The 14,538-nt window shown below is 35.4% G+C and overlaps 1 protein-coding gene across 1 annotated transcript; it reads left to right on the forward strand.

Annotated features, from left to right (window-relative positions):
* Positions 1 to 355: 355 nt before the first annotated feature.
* On the forward strand, positions 356 to 14,398 carry LOC112021752 (beta-glucosidase 42; the record flags this gene model as incomplete). Its single annotated transcript, XM_065761900.1, has 10 exons — positions 356 to 449; positions 2,265 to 2,339; positions 2,409 to 2,496; positions 9,166 to 9,391; positions 10,914 to 11,029; positions 12,013 to 12,227; positions 12,337 to 12,362; positions 12,483 to 12,585; positions 12,943 to 13,051; positions 13,930 to 14,398. Coding segments are annotated over 10 exons (1,248 nt in total), but the record flags the coding sequence as incomplete, so codon positions are not given.
* Between the last annotated feature and the right edge of the window lie 140 nt (positions 14,399 to 14,538).

Raw genomic sequence — 14,538 nt, forward strand, 5'->3', positions numbered from 1 at the left:
TTCACACTCACACACACACATATGAACTGTGATGTAAACTGTGACCTTAAATAAGATAGAATGGAGGACAAGGATATATGTTAGCTAATCCCAACAGACGTAAACTGTGACTTTAAATAAGATAGAATGGATGACAATGATATATGTTAGCTAATCCCAACCAGTTGGAAAAGGATCCTTGGAATCAACCTAAATTTGGTTAGGATTAAGGCCTCATCAAGTTTACTTGAATTTGTGTATCTGTAGTTCTTGTATGTGGACATTGATCCTTTTCCCTTGGTATATTGGAAAAAAAATTTGATTCATGTCACTTTTATGTTCTGTTTTAAAGTTGCATTAGGTTTGGATTATTTGATTCAATACTGATATACAGGAAGATGTTGAACTTATAGCCAAGTTGGGATTCGAATATTATCGCTTTTCCATATCATGGTCTCGTATCTTCCCTGGTATGTCCTTTTATTACAATGTTTAATGCATTTTATCATTAATACTTTTTCATTACTGTTCAGGAAGAGTATATTGGTTGTACATATGATTAGTGATTGGAACATACTCATTATTATTATTTCCTTCTGAGTCCTCATCTAGTTGTTTACCTCCCTTCTTCCCATATCCCTGCCTTGGCACTTAGTCTCAAGAAGTATGAGTTTTAGTTGAACCAGAGTTGAACTAATTTGGATTACATTAGGAATTTATGTACATGATATATCCATTTGGGAATCCAGAATATAAGAAAGAATCAATCAGACTGCATGCAGGAGGCTTAGTTCATATATTATGAAATGAGTCTGTAAGACTGGGGTCATCCATATGTAGGACTAATGGACTCGTACTAGCACTCTCATCCAATCATACTTGGCACAGTCCAAGTAGTCTGCCCATTAAATCTCCACGTAAGATAGTACAACTATTTTGTCAATTTTCTCTACTTACATGGGCTGACTTTAAAAGTTGACCAAAATTTAAAGCATTTAGAATTTGGGATATCTATAGTTAAGATCTCTGAGCAAAGAATTCAGGTAAGACTTTTTTTATTGAAGTTCAGGCAGAGGTTGGCCTCTTTTAGTATACCTTTACATTAGCACAATGTGCACGTCTATTTTTAAATATAAAAAAATTGTAATAAAAATTTTATTGATGAAACTTTAAATAGATGGAATAGGGGATGATTGAAGTATGCAGATTGTATACCCATCAAATCCCTGGTGGGGATGTCTTATTTCAGTTGCTATATAAGTTTTGATTTTATGAAATAGATATGGACTAGGTGCTTTCTTTTTCATTTTTATGTTTTTTTTTTGTGTGTGTAAGATACATTTGGATCAGGTTGTCATAGATGAGGCATGGTTTTTGGATAATAGCATGAAAATTATTTAGGCTGACACAAAAGGGGTGATGCTATGCCTATATTCATATATATATATATATATAGTAGAGTTCAAGGCCATGTCTTCTAATACATGAATCTTTTCTTGAAATTTCTTTTTCCAAAAAGTATATATGCCTTCTTTTGGTCTATTAGGCACAGTCATTACTTAAATGGTTGAAACAAAGATGTTAGACCCTTAATGAAGACAAGTTGTATGACTATATATATTCACCCTTCAATTTGTCCTTTTAGGAATAAGTGGTTTTGACACCTCCAATCCCTAGTTTTCATGCTGTACCATAATATTGACATGAAAAACCATGGTGATTAGTTTTCAGTGGAAATTACACTTTACCACCCTAAACTATACCGCAAATTACACTTTGCAATTTGCACCCTAAACTTTCAAAATGCACAATTAGCACCCTAAACTATAATCCATGTTACACTTTGCACCATGCGGTCCATGCCATCAATTTTTTTGTTTTCTTTGATGGCATCACATGAAAAAACCCAACTGCCCCTTTTCTCAACCCCTTAAAAACATATGAGAAATTACACTTTATAACCCTAAACTATACTCTCAATTACACTTTACAACCTAAACTTTGGTTTTCCATCCAAGATAACGGCAAAATTAATGGCGGGGTGCAGAGTGTAACATATGTTGTAGTTTAGGGTGCTAACTGTGCATTCTAAAAGTTTAGGATGTAAAGGGTAAGTTGGGGTATAATTTAGGGTGGTAAAGTGAAATTATGCCCTAGTTTTCACCTCATATAGGTTGAGTTTTACGAAAATTGCTTTCATCATTGTTGTGTTTTATTTTCAGTGCTGCCTGAGCTTTTAGTTATAATGATTAATGGATTTTTCCATGGTTTGCTTATCGTTGCAGATGGTTTAGGAACCAAAATCAATGATGAAGGGATTAATTACTACAACAATCTTATTAATGCTCTTCTTGAAAAAGGTATAAATTTATAGTTGATTTCCGTTTAGTTGCACCAACAATGTGTAATTGACAGCTTTGTTCCTGCAGGTATCCAGCCTTGCATAACTTTGTACCATTGGGATCTTCCTTTGCATCTTCACGAGACAATGGGAGGGTGGTTGAATAAGCAAATTGTGTAAGTATTGTCATAATAAAATTATTAGTTTTCAGAAATCTTGATATAAACAGTTTCTGTCATGTTGATTAATATTTCTATCATTTCAGTTGAATGCATCTAGTAGTTCTAAATATATTCAAAATCATAAACATGCTGACCCGAATTTACACTTTGTTTGTTGATCATGGCTTTCTTATTTGTATATCTCTTCTTAATGGAAATCAAGATCAAATAATTGAGAACTTGAATTAGAATTGAATTAAAATTAAGAATCAAAGCTGGAATTACAGAGAAAATAACTGGAGAAACAGAGTTTCTGTCCAGGTCTGAAACTAAGTTAAAAGTTACATCAAAAACTGATTCTACTCTTACATAACAAGTCTATTTATAATCTTTAACTACTAGGGAATAAGCTAGCTAATAGTTACATCTAGTCAGGCTATCTCAACATAGGTCAAAGCTGAATTAATGAGGATATATGGCAGATCTAAGATGTCAAAATAAGGCTGCCTGCCCTAAGAGGTCAGAAATGGTGGCTGGTTGTTTTGGCTTAGGAGTAGAGAGTGGCTGGTTGATAGTCCTAAGAGAAGAGGGTTGGCTGGACTAAGGTAGAGGGTGACTACATCATACTCCCCTCCATAAAGGAAACTTGCCCTCAAGTTTCAGCTGGAAAATAAGGCTTCAAGTGCTTCACATTGAAGGCATTAGAAATGCTTAGATGAGGGGGTAGTTGAATTGTGTAGGCATTGTCATTGATTTTAGTCAACACTTTGCATGGACCTACTTTCCTTGCTCCCAACTTGGAATAGGAGCCTTGAGGACACCTTCCCTTAGTTAAAATCACCCATATGAGGTCCCCTTCCTTGAAAATTAATCTCCTTCGATGAATATCAGCAACAGCCTTGTAGGAATGTTCAATTCTCTCCTTGACTTGTGCATGGATTTTTGTTGCTGTTATATTCTCCTTAGAAAGTGGCAAGGGTGCCAAATCTAAGACACTCAAAGGTTTATTCCCATACACAACTTCAAAAGGGGATGTGTTAATAGCCCGATTAAGAGAACAGTTGTAAGCAAATTCAGCCAAAGGAAGGATACTTTCCCAATTTCTTGGATTTTCACCAATCAGGAATCTTAAGAGATTCCCAAAACTCCGGTTGATAACTTCAGTTTGACCATCTGTTTGAGGGTGAAAAGAAGTGCTAAAGCTCAATTCAGTTCCTATCTTGTGCCATAGAGTTCGCCAAAAAATGAGCAAGAAATTTAGCATCCTTGTTGGAAACAATAGAGACGGGCACACCATGAAGCTTCTAGACTTCTTTGAAAAATAAAACAGCCACATTGAAAGCATCCAAAGTCTTCTAGCATGGGATGAAGTGAACCATCTTGGAGAAACGATCCACTACCACCATGATTGAATCATTCTTTCATTGTGTAGGTGGAAGGCCAAGAACAAAATCCATACTAATACATTCCCATGGTTTATTAGGCACTGGAAGAGGTAAATACAGACCTGCATTAGTGGCTGTACCATTTCCTTTTTGACAAACTTAGCACTTTTGAACATACCACTCAACATCTTTAGTCATTCCTGGCCAAAAGTAGTCTTGTTTAAGAGATTCTAGGGTCTTTGATTTGCCAAAATGCCCTAAATTATGTTGTTCAACAATCATCAACTCTCTTAGAGAACATTTAGACAAACATAATTTCAGCCCTTTGAAAAGAAATGCATCCTTCAACCAAAAGTCAGACTTGGCAGTTTGCTGTCCCTGCTGCAATTGTTGGTATAGATTACCAAAATGTGGGTCATCTTGGTAATTCTCCTTGAAAACTTCAAAACCAGCGACCTTAGTCTGCATTTCCACCAAGAAATTAGTCCTCCTACTCAACCCATCAGCCACTTTGTTGAGAATTTCCAACTGATGTTTCAATGAGAAAGTGAATTGCTGCAAAAAGCTTACCCACTTAGCATGCCTTTTATTCACAGTCGATTGGCTATTGAGATATTTCAAAGCCACATGATCGGTGTGTAGAATAAACTCTTTTGTAGGCCAAATAGTAACTCCAATGCTTGATGGCTTGAACAATAGCATAGAATTCCTTGTCATAGGTAGAATACCTTAGGTTTGCTTCGTTCAACTTCTCACTAAAGAATACTATGGGCTATCCTTCTTGGCTAAGGACACACCAATTCCAACTCCTGATGCATCACAATTAAGCTCAAATATCTTGTCAAAATTGGGCAAGGCAAGGATAGGAGCTTCAGTTAACTTCCCCTTTAAAAGTAGGAAGCTTTCTTGGGCTTCATCAATCCAAACAAAGGACTTTTGTTTGACATAATTGGTGAGAGGTGTTGCAATGGTGCTGAAATTGCTGGGGAATATGGGCTTTTGCCCTTATTTTTTAAAAAAATCTAGCACAATGTCCCTGTTTTGAAACTATTTAGCAAAATGTCCCTATTTTTGAAACTCAATTTTAACAAAATCGAGTTCTATATAAAACTTGATATCCTCAAAATCGAGTTATATGTAAAGTTTTAAGTGAAACTCGACATTGCTAATTTCGAGTTTCACTTAAATTTTCAAAAAAAATTAAGTGGCAAAATATGCATAAAACTTGACTTTTTTAAAGTCGAGTTCCACCTATAACTCGATTTTGTTTCAAAACAGGGACACGGTGCTTAATAGTTTCAAAACAGGGACATTGTGCTAGATTTTTTTTAAAATGAGGGCAAAAGCCCATTTTCCCCTAAATTGCTAATAAACCTTCTATAAAAGGTAGCAAGACCATGGAAACTCCTCACCTCATGCACACTAGAAGGTGTAGGCCAATCAACAATTGTCTTAACCTTGTTTTCATCCATGAACGCTCCTTTGGAAGACATAACATACCCCAAAAACACCACTTGATCCATCCCAAAGCTACACCTTTTCATATTACCATAAAACTTTTCTCTCCTCAAAATGTAGAGCACAAGCTGCAAATGTGCCAAGTGATCCTCCAAACAACGGCTATACACCAAAATATCATCAAAACACGCCATAACACAAATCTCTAACAGTGGTTGCAACATTTGTGTCATCACCCTCATGAAAGTGATAGGTGCATTTGTCAAACCAATGGCATAACAAGCCATTGAAATAATCCATGGTGCGTCTTGAAGGCCATCTTCCATTCATCTCCTAGGCAAATTCTAATTTGATGATACCCACTTCACAAATCAATCTTGGAAAACATCTTTGAACCCGCCAAGCAATCTAGTATGTCATCCAATCTAGGAATCAGAAAACGATACTTGATTGTGATCTTGTTGATATCTCTACTATCCACACACATCCTCCAAGAGCCATCCTTCTTAAGAGTTAAGAGAGTGGGTACTACACAAAGGCTAATACTAACCTAAATGTAGCCTCTATCAAGAAGCTCTTGAACTTGTTTTTGCAACTTCTTCCTTCCCCTTTGGAGCCATACGAAATGCTAGTTTGTTTGGAAGGGGTGCTCTTGGTACCAAATCAATGGCATGTTGAATGTCTCACATAGGAGGTAAGTCCGGAGGTAACTCATAGGGAAAAACATCACCATATTGTTGTAATAACTCAATGACAACACTATGAACATCAATTCCAGCCACTGTGTTGATTGGAATTAATGCCAAAACGTAGCCACTATCTCAACTTTCTTAAATGATGTTTTTAGAAGCTAGTAAAGAGGTTGTAGAGGATTTAGAAGTCACCTTTTCCTTCATTGGCAGCAAAGTAAATTGTTGATTGTCTTTGCTTAAGGTATAGGTGTTCTTCCCATCATGCATTGCCAAGGTCTTCTAAGAAGGATATGACACACATCCATTGGTACTACGTCACACCAAATTTCATCAAAATATTTCTTCTGGATAGAAAATGGCACCAAGCAACGCTTTGTTACTTTCACCTCATTACCCTTCTTGAACCAATAGAATTTGTAGGGATATGGGTGATCTTGAGTGGCAAGCTTCAACTTATCAACCACCTCTTGAGAGACCACATTTTCATAACTTCCCCCATCAATGATCATACTACAAACTCTTCCTCCAATGCTACAAGCTGTATAAAAAATATTGGTTCTCAACCAATCTTCTTTGGATTTGAATTTAGGAGCAAGAAGAGTCTTCCTCATCACAAGTGTCAAGCCCTCTTCTTCTTCAAAATCACCACCAACCTCATTTGAAGGTTGATCAAAAATGGGTTCTCCATCTTCATGTTCAAGCTCTTTTACTTCCTCCAATATAAAAGCCTTCTTCCTACAATCTGAAGATCTATGCATGGCTCTCTACACTTGAAACATCTGAAAGTACCCACTTGTTGCTGTCTACCCCATCCAACAGTGGCTGTTTGGAACTGTTTATGGGCTGTAATAGCAGATTTAGGACTTGCTGGTTGCTGACCAACCCCAGAGGTTTCTCCTCTCCCATTTGTACTTGAATTCCCAACCTTATATTGGTTAGAAATCCCCTAACCAGACCTGGAACCCCACTGTCCAGACCTAAAAGCTGGCCTAGTTTGTTGCTTATCCACCAGTAAAGCCCAGTTGTAGGCTTCCGACACGTTCCACAATGATTGAAGGTTAAGGACATCTTGGATGGATGGCTTCAATCCACTCAAATCCTTGCAACCATTTGTTCTTCACTTTCATTCAAATCTACCCTTATTACAAGTTGGTGAAATGCCTCTATATACTCCTCTACACTTCCTTCTTGCTTAAGGTTGTGTAGGTCTTTGTAGAGTGATTGGGTGTAGTTGAAAGGAAGAAATTGCTCAAAGAGCTTTTTCTTCATCTTCTCCCAACTCTTGATCTTGACTTTACCACTTCTTTAGCGAGAAATTTGCAATTGTTCCCACCAAGCGGAAGCTCTCCCTTTAAGGAGAATATCAACTAGCGTCACTTTCTTTTCATCCATAACTTCATAATAATCAAACACCCTCTCAATGGTGTTAAGCCAATCTACAAAGTCTTCGTTTGAGACTCCCATGAAATTCTGGAATTTCAACCTTGAAGTTATAGTCAAGCCTTGGCTCATTTCTTTACACGAAAGGCCTACCCCTTGGAGGAACTCCAAAAGGGTTCTCAAAATGAGAATGAGAGTCATCAGACTCATCGGTAGCCTCATGAGGAGGCTGCATACGCTGCACCACCTCCGTATGTGACGCAACTTGTCTCCTTAATTCAGCAATCTCATCTCCTCTCTATATTTTGATTCTGTCCACCATTTCTCCCCACATGAAGGTTAGCTTCAACTCCTTCCCCAACTTCCATATGATTCCCCCTTATTCCACCTCTCCTTCTTTGGGCCATTAAAAGCTTCACAATCTTTGAAAAAAATTTTAAATAGCAGCAACAGCACAAGTGATCAAATCTGTGATATTTGCAACAGCAACACAGATTTGATTGGCACAAGGAACCTAAATCTGAATTCTAGTATCTTGAATGGAGGGAGAAAAAAAAAGAAACACAAGGAAATCTAGGACACAAATGATCTAATTAGTAGGGAAAAAGAGGACCAAATCTGTGCTCTGATATCAAATGATGGAAATCAAGATCAAATAATTGAGAACTTGAATTAGAATTGCATTAAAATTAAGAATCAAAGCTGGAATTACAGAGAAAATAACTGGAGAGTCAGAATCTCTGTCCAGGTCTGAAACTAAGTTAAAAGTTACATCAAAAACTGATTCTACTCTTACATAACAAGTCTATTTATAATCTTTAACTACTAGGGAATAACCCAGATAACAGTTATATCTAGGCAGGCTATTAAGAAGTCAAAATAAGGGGCTGCCTGCCTGCCCTAAGAGTTCAGAAATGGTGGCCGGTTGTTTTGGCTTAGGAGTAGAGGGTGACTGGTTGACAGTCCTAAGAGTTGGGGGGGGAGGGGGGGCTGGGGTGGTTGGCTGGCCTAAGGTACCGGGTGACTAGATCACTTCTGACTTGTCTTTGATACATGTCAAGCTCAGAGAAGCTGAAAATCTTTGCGGTTAAAATTTCTGGCTTGAGGGAAGATGTTACCATCTAGAAATAGAAACATTTCTGCTTCTTTATGCTTGTTTGAGAAAAAATCTTACAGCTACAGAAACATGACGCTTTAAAGGGGATATGATAAATTTAGTAGGCATACTAAAAACCTAGGAAATAAAGTAAAAATTTGTTATGCATAGGGAATATAAACTACAATTATCTTGTCTTTGTGAAAAAAGATGCTTAACGTGCCACATGCAACCAATCAAGTATTGAATGGACACTTTTCTTTTCATAGTCTAAATAATGGCAAATGTCGTCTTCTTTGATTTATGCACAAGGAAGTAGTTATGCCTAATAACTATCAGTGAGCCACAGGACGTGAGAAACCATTTTATTTGATTTCTATTTCTATTTTCTTTTGTTCTGCTTCTCTTTTTTCCCTGGAAAATATAGTCGTATAAAAATTTCCTAAGTCTTATTCTTTATAGTACATGGAGAGAGGGAGAATCATGTAAAAGATTTAATATTAGCAATGGCATTATTGAGTTTCAGGAAACTTAGTACCAAATAATGTACATACACGTGCATACATACATACATATATATATATATATTACCCATACATTAATTGGATTGCTTTTTATTCCTTTTGTTTCATTTCTATTAACAATAAATCTGGTTTTCATGTTTGGCTTTCAGAAAATATTTTGCAATCTATGCAGACACTTGCTTTGCAAGTTTTGGTGATAGAGTAAAAATCTGGATTACAATTAATGAGCCCCTTCAAACTGCTGTGAATGGATATGATGTCGGGGGATTTGCTCCTGGAAGATGTCAAGGTTCTTCAATAGAACCATATCTGGCTGCGCACCACCAGATCTTGGCCCATGCAGCAGCTGTTTCAATATACAGAAGCAAGTATAAGGTATGCTGTTCAATTATGTATTAGTGATTGAGAACTTTGTCTTCTAAATAAGGATGGTGTGGTTATAGAGCTTAGTCTGCTTGGCGTTTCTCTTTATCAAGCTTTGTCTTCTCTTGAGCATTGTAATTTTTAGAGTTTGATTGTAATTCTCTCTGAGTACACCCCTGGTGTATTTAGTTTTGTTTTTATTAATAAAAATTTTTGTTACTTGTCAAAAAAGAATCAAGGTTTGTCATTATGTTCTGTAAATCATAACAATTAATATATTATGTCAAGAAAACTTAAAGTAGTTTTTTTTTGCACCATCCAGGATTACAGACATTATGGGTTATTACTTCTAATGGTTTCCAACCTTTTTCCCTCATCTGCTCAGTTTTAGTGCCTATTCAAAAGAATGTGAATAAATTCATAACAAATTAGAAGTGATTAAAGCTGCTTAAAGTATCACCCTGGAGATATTTGTGGTTAGTATATATTAAATGGAGGCTATGGTTTTCGGTTTATTTGGAGTATGTTGGGTTTTGCCAAAGTCTGCTGTTGAGCTTCTTGCTTGCTGGCAAGGTTGATTTGGTCACCATCATAATGGATATATATGGATCGTTGATGTGGTGTATTGGGAAGGAAAGAAATAGTAGGTGTTTTGAAGATAGTGAGTGTTCTATGTTTGATCTCAAGTTATTCATTTTTTAGAACCTTATTGGATTGGTTGTCAGTGTGCAGACCATTCCTTTTCTTCAACTTTGGATTTACTTGATTTATGTAATTTTTGTATTTGATTTGTACACCCTTGTATACTCCCTATGTACTTGGGATTCTCATTTTTTTTATCAATATATCTTTATTACTAATCAAATATATATATATATATATATCAAATGGAAGCATCGCCTCATCTCTCACCTTTGCACCTATGGCTAATATCATAGACCAAGGTCATATGGTATTTACCATTGACCTGGAACCTCATATTATTTGAGGATGCATCTTAGCTGGGTAATTAATGTAATAGTGATTATATCTTTACTGAGTAAAAGTATTTTCTGTATCATCCTTTACAAAGAGTCTCAGCAAAGACTGACTAAAATAGCATTGATGTGAGAGAATAAGCATCAGAGACCATATTTAAACGACGTCAGGATGGAACGAAATCTAGGTTTGCTAAATATACTTCTGTTGTCACTCTCTTTGTTTGGTTATATTGGCTGTGCTTTAATACGTTCCCAGACCTAGTGCTTTTTTTTTTTTCTTTTCTTTTTTTCTTTTTTTAATTTTATAGTTGGGGTAAGGGAATTAAAACCCTAGACATCTCCATTGTAAACACCAAGAGTACCCAGACCATAGTGTTTACAATGTAGAAGACAAATGATTTTGTCTTTCCAAAGTTCCATCATATATTGAATTTCATAAGTTGCCTGTACAGTTACTGTTTTTCTGGTCATCAATAAAATTGCCATTTGTGCTCTTTAATCATTAGAAGAATAACATCCCTTTTTTGCTCTTGCAATCCTTGTGTTTATTCCAGGACAAGCAAGGGGGACAAGTAGGCTTGGTGCTAGACTGTGAGTGGGCAGAGGCTAATTCAGAAAAAAATGAAGATAAAACTGCTGCAGCCAGACGTCTTGATTTTCAGCTTGGATGGTACTTCCCTTTTGATCAATTTTACAGTTAAACTCTTATCATTTGGTTTCTTGGTGATGTTGCATCTTAATTGAAAATACATAGGATGCTTATGTTTGTACCAATAAGAAACCACAATTTATGGGAAGTCTTTTCATTAATTTGCATTAACTAAAACTTTTGGTTTAATTTTATGGTTTTAATTTTTATATGCAATGAAACATTATTTCCTTATCCAAATATACTAACTTGGATCTCCTAAGAAAACTTTGGGTCTTGTTCTTTTTAATTACCTGAATAGCAATATTTATGTAAATTCTAAATCAATTTATGGGATTGTAGTATGAAACAATGACCACTTTCCATCTCTCTCTCTCACAAAAAGAAAAAAAAAAAAAAAAGGATGGCATTTGTGCATCAGACTAATAATGTGACTCTTCAACCTCTTCAATGTCAATTTAAGTAAATTGGTTGAAATGACAAGATCAACCATGAGGAATACAAAATGTAGATATGCTAATTAATATGTATGTTTGAGATTATTGCATGTCTGTTATACATCATACTACAAATGCCATTTATCTCAGTTTCATATATAAATAACACTTTTTGGAAACATATTTAATCATAAATTTTGTGAAATACTCCACAAAATGTACAATCTAATGTTCATAGGTGTAGACATTGTAATTCTTTTATTAAAAAAAATAAATAATAAAATAAAATAAACACCAAACTCTGGTCTGGTTTAACCCTTTCAATATATAGGAAATTATACTGAAAATAATTATAGAATATCTGAGTTTCACCAGTTGGATTCTTTTGGCATGAGATTAGCAAAATTTTAAAACAATGGTAAGTTATATTAGACTGGGTTTCACCAGTTGCTCTCTCTGCTTTCAGTTACGCTTTGTATGTTTGTCTTGGAATATATTTCGATCATTCAAAGATCCATTCTTCTTGCCCTTCAGATTATTAACTAGCTACAATTAATGCTGGAACAGGTATCTTCATCCAATATACTTTGGAGACTATCCTGAAGTTATGCAAGAAAGGCTTGGAGATCGGCTTCCCAAATTTTCAGAGGAAGAAAGGGATTTGCTTAGGAACTCAATCGACTTTGTTGGTCTGAATCACTATACATCAAGGTTTATTGCTCATGTACCAGATAGCCCTGAAGAAGGTGATTTCTATAAAGGCCAAGAGATGGAGAGAATTGGTAAACGTTGATACTACTTAGTTTTTCGTACTCATATTATTTTTTATGAGACCTTAGTATTTCATAGAAAAACTTATGTTGACGTCTAATGTTCTTGCTTTATCATCAGTTGAATGGGAAGGGGGTGAGAAAATGGTGAGAAGGTATGATTCCTCTCTCTCTCTCTCTCGTTCGCAGATACAGATCTTGCAGTGTTTGTGAGCATGCATATGTCTTTAGATTGTCTCTGGACTGCTGAAAGATTTTATGTGGCAGGCAGCATCAGAATGGCTTTATGTTGTTCCTTGGGGCATTCAGAAGGTTCTCAATTACATAGCACAGAGATACAATAATCCTCCAATATACGTGACTGAGAATGGTATAACATGGACATTTACCATCAGAAGAAAAACGATTTATATTTTCAATAGATTTTCTTTGTAGAACTCTTATAGATGCACACGTAGTTGCTAATTGGATATTTTTAGGTGACCTTGCTTTTCCAATTTGGCCAATTGGCTGGTACAGAATAATAGAACCTTAAACACTCACTTCTATATATTAAGATATGATCAAGAAATATTTTGGGCTGATAAGATCTCTATTTATTGGTGGAAAACTACTTAATGCATCCATGTTAGGTGTCTCTCAAATTATAGTGCTGAAGGATATTTTCAATTATGCTAAAGTGCTCTTCTTTCACTTTCTCTGAACCTTTTTTCCACAACACATACAGGTATGGATGATGAAGATAATGAAACTTCTCCACTTCATGAGATGATTGATGACAAATTGAGAGTTGTTTACTTCAAAAGATACCTTGCTGCTGTTGCTCAGGCAATCAAGTTGAGTTACTTCATTATATCATATTCTGTTTCAATTCCTGTCGAATAATAAACTGGTTCATTCATATTCTTCACTTGCAAGTACTTGGTAAATTGTGCACTAAGCCAATTATTTGATGCCTGCTAATTATGCCAATGTTTGTCTATGTGTATCACCATTCATCTTTATTTTATCAGAGCTAAGTAGTCAACTGATTAATCCTAAATTTTGAATCTGTGCTACCATTACATGCTCAAATAAATAAATAAATAGAAGTAGGTGTGGGCTAGAAGAAGTTTGGCCACTAATTGCCATTTGAATTTTGATATTGCAATGAAGATACTCACTATTTAGAATTTGAAATTAGGTAAGCAAAATGCCTGTTTGGTTGTATTTTCATAAAGAGATAAAACATTTTATAGAGAATAAAAAGGAAACTCAGGAACATTATGTTTCAATGATTTTTTTTTCCTTAAACTGAAAACAAAACAAAACAAAATAAGGAACAAAAAGAAATGTCATTTTGATTTTCTGTGAAAAGTGGCTGTTTTCAAAACCATTTCTTGGAAAATGTGTTTGGTAGCACATTTTTGCACTGTTTTCCATTTTCGTGAATTTTATTTTTAGAAACAGGAACCAAACAAACCAAAAAACTCTTGTAGGTATCTGAATACATGTACAGATTTGTAAGAACTTTTATTGACTACATTACACAAAATAGGTTCACTGGCTGGCTCTAGTTCATTTTTGTTTTACCAGAGATAAATACAAATTGGCCTTTATAAAGTTAGCTTTCATCTTACACTACTTGTCTAAACAGAGACTCTCTTGTGCTTCATTGTATTGGTCAAACAAATGTGTTATAAATTCAATTTTGTTTGTTGGATTTCTTGGACAGGGATGGAGCAGATGTCAGGGGATATTTTGCATGGTCATTACTAGACAACTTTGAGTGGGCTCAAGGTTATACCAAGCGTTTTGGTTTGGTTTATGTTGATTACAAGAACGGGCTCTCTCGGCACCCAAAGTCTTCTGCTTATTGGTTCTTGCGGTTCTTGAAAGGTGGTGAAGGGAAAAATGGCAAGAAAGACTAATTGACTTGTGCCAGTCTTCAATTAATTTTTGAAGCATATATAAAAAGCCTGGTCTTACAAATTGTGTGGCTAAATGTATCTCTATTGAACTCTTAAGAGTCTTTTTGGGGTGTGATGTAGTTTTAGCCTATTTGAGTTCTTAACTTCTTTTTAGTACTATTTATAAGGCTTATTGTACTATTCAGTTGGTTTTTAGCTTTTTTTCTACAATACTTTAAACAAAAAAATTTCAATTTCAGTTAAATAAACTATTTATAAAGGAATTATCTATTAGGTCATAATGAATCATCAGTGAGGCAAATCTTATATAATATCCTGATCCACGAATCAACTCACACCATTAGTCAAACATGAGCACAGTATGATGCATTAACCAAATTTACACTTCTGTAAACATAAAACGTTCAAGATTC

Source organism: Quercus suber, unplaced genomic scaffold, assembly GCF_002906115.3.
Source record: "Quercus suber isolate HL8 unplaced genomic scaffold, Cork oak 2.0 scaffold_434, whole genome shotgun sequence".
Taxonomy (NCBI): Eukaryota; Viridiplantae; Streptophyta; class Magnoliopsida; order Fagales; family Fagaceae; genus Quercus; species Quercus suber.